The sequence below is a fragment of the Antrostomus carolinensis genome, unplaced genomic scaffold, assembly GCF_000700745.2.
Source record: "Antrostomus carolinensis isolate BGI_N321 unplaced genomic scaffold, ASM70074v2 scaffold47325, whole genome shotgun sequence".
In the NCBI taxonomy this organism is placed as follows: domain Eukaryota; kingdom Metazoa; phylum Chordata; class Aves; order Caprimulgiformes; family Caprimulgidae; genus Antrostomus; species Antrostomus carolinensis.
In genome coordinates, this window is record NW_010317939.1 from 10,976 (window position 1) to 20,683 (window position 9,708).

The following is a 9,708-nucleotide window of genomic DNA, read 5'->3' on the forward strand; positions in this document are numbered from 1 at the left end:
GTAGTAAAAATTCAAAGTGTTAAAGCAGATGCAAATTCAGGCTCTCCACTTGCCAACTTAAATCACAGTTAAAAATCTATCCTATACATCCACCATTTCCTTCACCCTGCAGTCCTGCACTCTCAGGAGCAGCACTATTTTGTGTATACTTAAGTACTTATCTGAGGTGTTTCAAGACCCATCTAAGCCCATTAAAGGATTTTTAAAATCAATTGAGACAGAGATGAATGCTCCTGAAAGAGTTCGATGTAGTGTCCCTAAGCAACGCTCACAGTTCAGCTATAAACACAGCAACATTCTAATGCTTGGCATGCTACAGCAGAAACTTTATTCAGTTCATTTTGAAAATATTTGCAACCAAAATTTATTTTTGTAAACTCACAGAAATAAGCTTTAACATATAGGCTGTATACAACTCAAATACAGGTAATACTTTTAGCAATAACTTACAGATACAAACTAATGATAAACTACAATTTCACAAAGAATTGTAAACATTTTGCACAATTGTCAGTCCTTTCTTTTAGGCAAAGTGCTCTTTTGATGACAAATAAATTAACACACACATAACTAGAGTGTACTACTTCCAGACAATACAAAAAGGTGTTTAATAAGGCTTGTAAACAATGTAATAGTTATTTATGCAGAATCCATAAAAGTGTCTTGCAGGCTAAATATACTTACATACCTGGGCAGCAAAAATGATCTTGAAAATGCTTTAGATGTTAAATAAAAAGTTAACATTAATATCTTTCCAATTATATTTTTAATACACAATAAATGACTTAAGGTTACATCCTTAATAGCTTATATCCCTGACAGAGAGGAATTAGGTGTGACTTAGTGGCAGCTGTGTCATTGAATGGGGTAGCAAAGGCTGGAGTCCAAGAGCTGTAGGTGAATGAGCTACAAAACCAGAAAAAGATTTACCAGTCAATTTCATCAGAGGTAGATAAAGACCATAAGCTATTAAATCCCACTAGGTACTAACAGGTCACTGATCCCAGCCACCACAGCATGCGGTTTTACCCAGCCCAGCATTCACGATCCTCCACCCACAGCCCACCTTACACCACCACTCTGGAGAAAAACAAGCTCAGGCCACACGTGCAGCTCAGTCTCATTCTCCCAAAACCTTCCCAGTCTCTCCTAATCACAAATCATTATGAGCTGAAGTAGTTGACTTGCTAGGCCATAAGACACAACTACTGAAATAACTTTTGAGCACCAGGCTCCCCCCACCCTGTGTTACGGTGAGGGCAGCTTCAGTTCTTGGTGAAGCTGCTGGATTGAGGACATCTACAATTCTTGGGGTAAGAGCCAGGGAACGGGCAGTAAACAGTTTCCATTAAAATTACATATTATTAAAAAATATGGCATGGATGTTTCAAGAAGGGTTTGGTTTCTTATTACTAGTATTTGCAGTTTGGAGGAAGCACAGTGTTCTTCATACCCAGATCTTCAGCTATGCTCTTACAGTGAAGGGCTACTGCTTGAAGAGGCACACTTAAGGAGGTGTAAATAGCAAGTACAGCATTAAGATATTCCATAGAGAATATTAGAAATTAAAAATCTGTTAAGTTTCTTTAATCAGTAGTTGGGAAACTTCTTGCTACAGTCAATAATGATTTTACTTGGATATGCAAAGTTGCTATACCTACCATCCATATAGCTGTGGAGAGCAGTTAACATGGTCCCGTCCTGGGGTACATACGCTGAATACGCCATTTCTTCTAACATGGGTGGAGACAGCCTGGAGGGCTGAACTGCTGTGACAGGAGCAGTAGATGAATGATTAGGACTAACATGTTTCTTATGGCGTGCTCTGCAATTTTGAAACCACACCTGAAAAGGGGGGAAAATTTCCATCATGTTGATAGATTGCATTCTGTTTCAACATTAGCACAATAAAACCCTCAGAGTTCTAACTTCTGCTGAGTTCAGTTAGTTAGTTGGGCCTTTAACATAACGCTGACAGTCCAAATGAAGAAATAAACATTCTAAGCCTACATGGTGCCGCAAACAAGTGTGGTCAAGTCAGGGGAGCTCCTGCCATGAACAGCAGCCCATAAAGGCCATGGCTGCAGAGCTCCTGGGACACCTAACGGGACACAGCCACCTCCATGCCTGAATGCTACTGACAGCAAAGCAGGATTTTCACAGGTTACCCACTTGCCTTTTCACATCAGAAAGGGTGCAAGCTTCCTTTTTTTAAGGCTTGATCACATCTGTCAGATACCTCATTTCCATAGAAACACTCTGTCAATCTTCCAGGCTAGAATGATCCAAGGGAACTGCAAACTTATTTTTATTTATATAAACAATATAAAATTTAATATTTATGTATAAAAAGAGCATGCATATAATGCATGAGAGGCATCTTCAAGCAAAAACTCTAAATTTATGTTTCTCTCAGTTTTGGATGGCATGGATATATATTTTAACTCTGCACTCTAGATCAGATCACTAGATATTCACTCACTTCTAATGTGCCATACCACAAGCCATTTTCAAGTGCAGGTCTTAAGAACAGACTATTAAAGTCAGAAATTTGTATTTAGAAGAGCTTAGTGCCAATTTCTATACTATTTAGGCTGAGAAGTTTCTTCCTGGAAGATTATTAATCCTCCACACAAAGTGGGAGAGGGACACAGCAAGTTTTCAGTTTCCCTGTTCTTGACTAAGGGTGTTGTCTGAAGTTATGTTAAAACTGCCAGATGAGACCTTTTTCCATCTCAGAATAACTACGTGGAGAAAACAGTTGTTAAGCATTTCCAATGGACAAGTACCAGGCTTTGTTAGTCCAGTAACTTAGCACAGTTACCTGTATAACACGCCTGCTCAAGCCTGTTCTTTCTGCTAGTTTCTGAAGCGTTTGTGCGTCTGGATTGTTGTCCTGAGCAAACTGTGCTTGCATAACCTGAGAAGGCAAGATGAGAGATTGCAGGGTTTTTGTGTGCAGTCCTGAGAGCAGCATTAGAGACTCCTGTCAGACTGTCATCCTATTCCTTGCCTGTTTTTAGGAAACTGTTGTAATCACTAGTCCCCAGAGAGTCCCCAATACATTAAGGAAAAAATAAAATAAAATCCCCAAAGCCAAAATACAGGCCCCTTATTACGCTTAACTGAGCTGAGACATTTACCAGAAATGAAATAAATTAATTCTGCATGGCAGTAGTAAAAAATGGAGAACGTGCTCTGTTAATAATTCCGTTAAAAGGACTGGGGGAGAAAACTCACTGCAAAGCAATTCAAACATGCTTGATAAAGAAAACATCTACAGCAGTAGACCACAGCGTAAGGAAGGAATGAACTTTGATCCACCTCTCTGAACTTGTCAGTCACTCTCTGCATCTTGTATTACATGGAGTAACTTAACCCTCTTTTCAGCTGCATGAGGGATGCAGGCAACTAGGAAGCAATTTGTGCCTTGTTTGCCTTTAACCGACCTGAGGAACGCTGAGGGTCCACCTTGGCTGACCTGCACTAGGTAATTGTTTGGTTACACTCATCTTTTTACAGAAAATTGAAGTGAACACTTGTCATTAGGATATGAATTTTTTTTTTTTTTGAGGAAGCAGATGTCAGCTTGGCCTGCATCTTGAACAGTTTTAGAGCCTGTAAGAGTTTACCTTATTTAAGGAACTAAGGCTTCATGGATTTCTGCAGGGTATCTGCAGCAACTTCGTAAACTGTAGTTTCTTGTTTATGGATTTTGACCCTTGATGGCCTGCAAATTTTGCCTGGCTTCATCTTTGAAGATTCAGACTACTTCTCTCCACATTCAGAACTGTAGACACTATTTACTTTCCTCCTGTTTCATACAGGGACATCAAAAAGCAGGGGCAACCTTTTGTACAAGTACTTCAGGAGGTGCATTACCACATGCTGCCACTCTGACAGTCACTTATCCCTCTGATGCTTCTCTTGCTGGAATTCTTACACCAGCATCAAGTACAATACAGAGACAGATGCACTGAGCAGGTAGCAAGTGTCATTAAATAACAAGAGGCCCCAAGTTCTCGGACACCTGCTGAAGTAGGTTACAGTCCATTTAAAAAGGGGAAAAGAAGGGAACACAGAAGTTTCAATGACAGCAAATGGGAAGAAGCCCTGAATACAATTCCCACCCAGATGGCCAGGCCTATTTCCCGTTCAGCTGCTGCTAGAAAGTTCCCTTTTGCAGAGGTTAGAGCTTGATGTCCAGAGCCCTTGCCCTGTGCCATTGTCAGATTATTACTAACACGCTTGTTTTGCATTAACAACACATCTGTCTTCAGTCACGGCTGAAACAGCAAACCAAGCTTTGAGCAGCTACATGCCATGTTATATGGCACTGCTTAAATGCCTTGCATGTTACTACACCTCAACTTTAGTTTTTCTCAACTGCTTTCACCGTTGTTGCCTTGTTCATGTCTTTTTCATGAACAAGACAACGACAAGCCAAAAAAACAGAACTCAGACAGCAGAAAACAAATGGTGTAAAGTAGCCATGTGTGACCAGAAATTCAAAGACGTCAAACTGAAAGCAGGGACACGTAGTTAGGATCAGGTATAAAGCTGCAGCTTCCTTCCCACTACAGTTTGTAACCTCTAAATCTGGTCTCATCACTATCCCTTTCATGGGGAGCTGGCCCTAGCCATGGTGTTTTTCCCTAGAAAGCTAATTTAAGTGAAGTGGTGATCCAGAGGGTGAAATAACTCATATTTGAGGCAGTCCAGCGCTAACTCTTGCCAAGGCAACAACAAGCATTTTGAAAGGGCCAGTAGAAGGAGAGAAGGAAGGAAAGCAAAGGTGAGTCCCTGTTGATAGTCTCTTCCTGGTGCACAGAAGTATAGCCGAGACATATGCTCTAAAAAGCGAGTATTTGGAAGAACCATTTTAGGAGGAAAAAGGGCAATCAAGAAATAAATGCACAACTATTCCCCATTTTCTCCATAAGCCAAAGCAAAACAAGAAGCAGTCAGTGACAGGAGTGAGCCTGTGTTCATGTGAATATAAACAGGAACACACCATACTTATCTGTTTTGAAAGCACAGTCTTTTGCAGCCCTTATTGTGCATTACAACAAAACTCAAACTTTCATCCTGTTAATGTCTTGAAGTCATGTGCAGTACCTATCTTTAGTTCAACTTTTCACATGACATAATTCTAAAAATATTTTGTCTTTATTATGTGTAGCGATGTAAATGCCTGATTAAATAGATTTCATCGAGCAATCAAAATAGAACAACCTTTTTGTTTCCACTCTGCAGAATTACTGTCTGCCCCTAGGGAAATAAAAAGCTTGAAGAGTAACTATTCCATATTAAACTGCTGAAGCTAACAAACAATTCCAGAAACATGCTGTGTCTTGATAGTTTATGAAATAGTTTAAAGCATGCAACCTTTTCTTCCCCACCATATGCATCCGATTTACTATCGGTTCAGCACCTATGTCCTGCATAACCCTAAACTATGCAAGGTTTTAGCACTCCCTTCTACCTGGAGTTGATCTGCTGTGAAGCTGGTCCGAGCTCTTTTTGCTGGTTTTGGATGATTAACATCTTGTTCTGTTAGTAGTGCTCCTTCCACACTAATCCCATTACCTGAAGTATTAAAGAGAAAACACCATCTGCTAAATGTTCAAAACAATGTTATTGGTAAGTCACTGTCTTCTAACAATAACCAACACTACATGGACAGTTGAATTTCAACTTTAAAAAAGCCATATTCTGTTCAAAGTTAAATTGATCTGGCACCATGACCCATTACACCCCAAATGACTTCTATGCAAGTGAGGGAAGGAACCGATCCAGCATGATATTTTATCAACTAGATAATGCCCTTTCTTTCTTTTCCTTAGGACAGAAAACAAGTTATACAAACTTAAAAAAATTAAAACATCAAATAATTTGCACATTATTTTAATCCAGGAACCTGTGTTTCCAGCCTTAGTAAAGCTAGGTAATTATCTCTTAATAAGGAAGATGAGGTAAAACCCAACAATTTAATTAAAACTAAACCACAAACATAGTTCTTAACAAAAGCAGTATGTTACCATTTTCAACTTCTCTTTTCAGATTGTCCAACATGCAGTCGTAATGTACTCTGCAAAGGACTTTCTCTTCAACCAAAGCAAACTCTTCTCCAGTAGAAAGCTGTCTTTTGCAGGAGAAGCACGCAAAACATGCCAAGTGGTACACATTTCCTTTAGCCCTTCGGACCCAGTCAGTAGAGTGAATGTGCCTCCCACAGCGGGAGCAGCGGGTGCCGTATCGCCTGCAAGAACAAAGGCAACGGAGGATGAAGGTACAGACACCAACCGTCTCAGGCTAAAGGGTGACTCCAGGAAGGCTTGAGGCAACCAGGATGGGGCAGCGCAGCCAAGACCCACAGCCAAGTAGGCTGACCACAAGGGATGAGGGGACAGCATATTTGTGTTTTTATTGAAAAAAAAAAAATCAGCAGGTTTGTATCCGATAGCTTAAAGAATGACCACTACTGAACTACAGAAGTTAATATTTTCATGAGGCAAAGAGTAAAACTGAAACATCTTAGTTGCTACATTAATTCACAACTCTTCATCTTTCCTTTTATAAAGATAATTACTCCTTAAAAAGCTGCTGTGAGCAGGAGATGGTAACAGCTGACTTTGTGTTCAAAATTCTCCTAATTATTCAAATATATTTCAAATTACTCTAGTGCTAGTCTGAATTATTATATTTAGCTACAACTTCCTTCACTAATCGTTCAGTCCCCTTCAGCAGAAGGGGGAAAACCTGTATCTTCATAGTTATTTCCTTCATTATCATCACATTATGATTTTAAAAGAAATTCAAATATCTGCAAGTATTTGCTATGGTAGAATATTTCTCTTTGAATAGGAAACTAGTCACCAACATATGTTGATTATTTAGATAGGAACTTGTCTTGAAAAATCTTTGCAGACTCTTAAGTTGTGTGTTTGTTTCTTAAGTCACACAAAAGTTAGGTTTTCCAGAAATTCACAGTATTCACCCTGCCCCCTCCCTCTCTCTGTGTCAAAACTGACTGGCTAAACAGAATCCATTCACTACACAGGTGAGAAACCCATAAATTGTTTGGTCTAGGCAAGCACTAGCAATTACACCAAAATTAACAGCAAAAATTTTTGCTACTTTCTGGACCCAAAATTTTGTATCACGAGTACTTTCAATGCCAACAAAAGTAAGTAATATTCTTCCTTACAGGATTAGACCTTAATCTTGAAGAATGCTTCATGTTCTAATTCAGATTGCTCACAGAAAGGTGTAACTGCTGAAAGCTTCTTTTAAAGATCACGGGATTTATTCTGGGTTGTTTCTGTATTTCCCTGGCTTCAAGTCTCATACCAGTGGAGCACTAGGCCAAGCAGAATATCATCTCAACTCTACCTTGTATTCTCAATCAGCGTTACCTAAGGATGATTCTTGGTACATAAGATAGGTTTTCAACTCTGGTAGGGACTCTGACTTTGTTTTGTTTTGGTTTTTTCCCCTCTAGGCTTACAGAAGTAAATTATTATATAAATGCAGTAGCCATGCATAACAATGGAGGGGCAGATTACATACATTAGACAGACAGGGTTTTCCCAAGTCCCTCTCCAAGAAATGTCAGAGTTTAACCACTGAAAATAAACCTAGCAAATAAAAACCAAACCTAAATGTGCATTTTAGTTGTGGTTTAAGTGAAAAGTAACAAGCAAGTGTAGCGTGTTATCTTATAAAATTATATTGCTGTATGATATACCTGAAATAATCAAGTTTGCAGAAGATATCTTTATCTTTGATGTAACAGCTGGTATGCCTTCCTAGAGATGTTCTGCAAACACTGCAGGAGAGACAGCGCACATGCCAGCAGAGGTCGTTTACCTGCAAAAACACAAAAATGCCTCTCAACATTTGGGATACCGATATTAGATTTCATATTTACAAAAAACTATTTTTTACATCCATACAAGCAAAGCCAAAAATTCCACGTACCACAATTCACAGGGAAATTTATCTTTAAGGCAAAACATTTTTCCTATAGAACTGCATGCATATTAAGGGTTAATTAATGTGATGGAGGTCTTCAGAATAAGCTTTCATGGTTTTGTAATTAAAAGCACCAGAAGAGGAAGCAAGAGATTCAAGTTCCACGTAGATGCTTTGTGCCCAGTTCTGTTCTCATAGCATTAGAGTAACAGAGCAAGTTTTGGCCTTACATGACCTTGGGAAGGCAGCTAACTTACATGCTTTTATTTCCCAGCCTGTAAAAAGTCCTGCCTAACAAAGAACAAACTTGGCAAAACGATTTGAAATTTTAAAATGAGAGTAGGGAAAACAAAAAAAAAAGTCTGTCAGATAGAAACACACCATGAACCACATCTTCATTTGCCAGGTTTTTGTTAGAGCAAAGTCAGTGAATGGAGTGAGGGTTTCAAAATATCAGCAGTTGTTTTAATAGCAAATTCAACAATTATTTAACATGTAACATCCATAGTGAAACGAGACAGAGTCATGGAAAGCAGCAGAAATCAGGGGTTTTGAAAACACGCATGTAATTTTTGTGCAAATAAACTGAGTGCAATTATTTTCATTTCTTCTTTCCTACAAAGAGAACTCTGTCTTGCAGACATTGTGCATCACATATCAGCTAAATAACTTAAATAATTTGAAAATCCAAGACTCCCAAGCAACCATAAAAATTAAGTAATAACCCTCTGGATAATTCCATGCTGCATAGAAGGAATTCTGTAAACCAAATAATGAACAATTTTTTTTTTTTTATTTTTTGAGCCAATTTCTCATCTCATACCAAGCCACCCATATATCGCCTATGGCAAAGCAGCAGATCGGAGATAATCCAGGATGTGCCTTTCATCAGAACACTGCCAAAGCACAGAGAAAGTGAGGTATTGACTCCAACACTCACGCTGGAGTCGCCGTTTCAGTCATCCTTCAGGTTGTAAGATGACAGTTTGCAGCCACCCAGCACTGTCCCAGCTATTACCCTTCTTGGCAGCCATCTTCCCATATGCTAATTTATGCCACAATATAATGGGAAACTGTTGATAACACCTGTCACCAAACTCATCCTCCCCAGCATCTCCCAAACGGGCTGCTCTGCAGGCACAGGGCTGCAGCTCCTGGGCCAGGCCCAGCCTGCTTGGCCGACCCCCAACATGGGGGCTCCCTGGGCGACCCCTCAGAGCCCAGAGCAAGAGGAGCCTGCACCCAGCCAGGCTGGGGCTGCCCAGCTCTGCAAGCAGGCATGGCATCCCATCCCAGCCACACAAAGCTCATCTTGCTGCCTGTCCTTCAGAGGCTGATGCTCTTTCACAGAAAAGGACATCAAGAGCTTTGACAGTGGTCCCATTTGATGCTGCCCATCTACATTCTTATTCATCTACAGGGCTGAAGTTGGAACACATACCGCTGATGGTCAGCAAGATACCAGTCCACGAGCACAGACTCCTTTCTCCCTCTGCCTATGCAGGGAGCAGTAACAGCTAATTTAACCTCAGGCTAAATCATCTAGAGGTCTTTTGCTCTAAACCATGTTATCCCAGTTTTTCAGACAGGGAAGAGCAGTGATCAGTAAATCGCTGGAGTTAATGCAACTGGAACCAAGTTCAAGTTCTCTGATCCCAGTCCTGCTGCTCTATTCCATGCAAGCCCAGCCTGTTGTGAAGGTGGCTGGAATTTACTAAAACAAAAGGTAGA

General features: G+C 40.0%; 1 protein-coding gene across 1 annotated transcript; it reads right to left on the reverse strand.

Moving 5' to 3' along the window:
• Positions 1 to 302: 302 nt before the first annotated feature.
• LHX8 (LIM homeobox 8) lies at positions 303 to 7,902 on the reverse strand. The gene is made up of 6 exons (XM_029085145.1): positions 7,751 to 7,902; positions 6,042 to 6,262; positions 5,486 to 5,589; positions 2,825 to 2,920; positions 1,662 to 1,845; positions 303 to 906 (listed from the first exon to the last, which is right to left on the reverse strand). Exons 1-6 carry the CDS (start codon positions 7,900 to 7,902, stop codon positions 830 to 832), a joined length of 834 nt encoding a protein of 277 aa, XP_028940978.1. The 3' UTR covers positions 303 to 829.
• Positions 7,903 to 9,708: the final 1,806 nt, after the last annotated feature.

What these genes read in the sequence shown, in the direction of transcription:
- LHX8 (XM_029085145.1), bottom strand. Translation starts at nt 7,902, where the DNA reads ATGTTGAGAGGCATTTTTGTGTTTTTGCAGGTAAACGACCTCTGCTGG. An exon ending in GAAAAGAGAAGTTGAAAATG is followed by an intron (nt 5,590 to 6,041) that starts GTAACATACTGC and finishes TTAATACTTCAG; the next exon opens with GTAATGGGATTAGTGTGGAA. An exon ending in TGAGCAGGCGTGTTATACAG is followed by an intron (nt 1,846 to 2,824) that starts GTAACTGTGCTA and finishes CCCCCTTTTCAG; the next exon opens with GTGTGGTTTCAAAATTGCAG.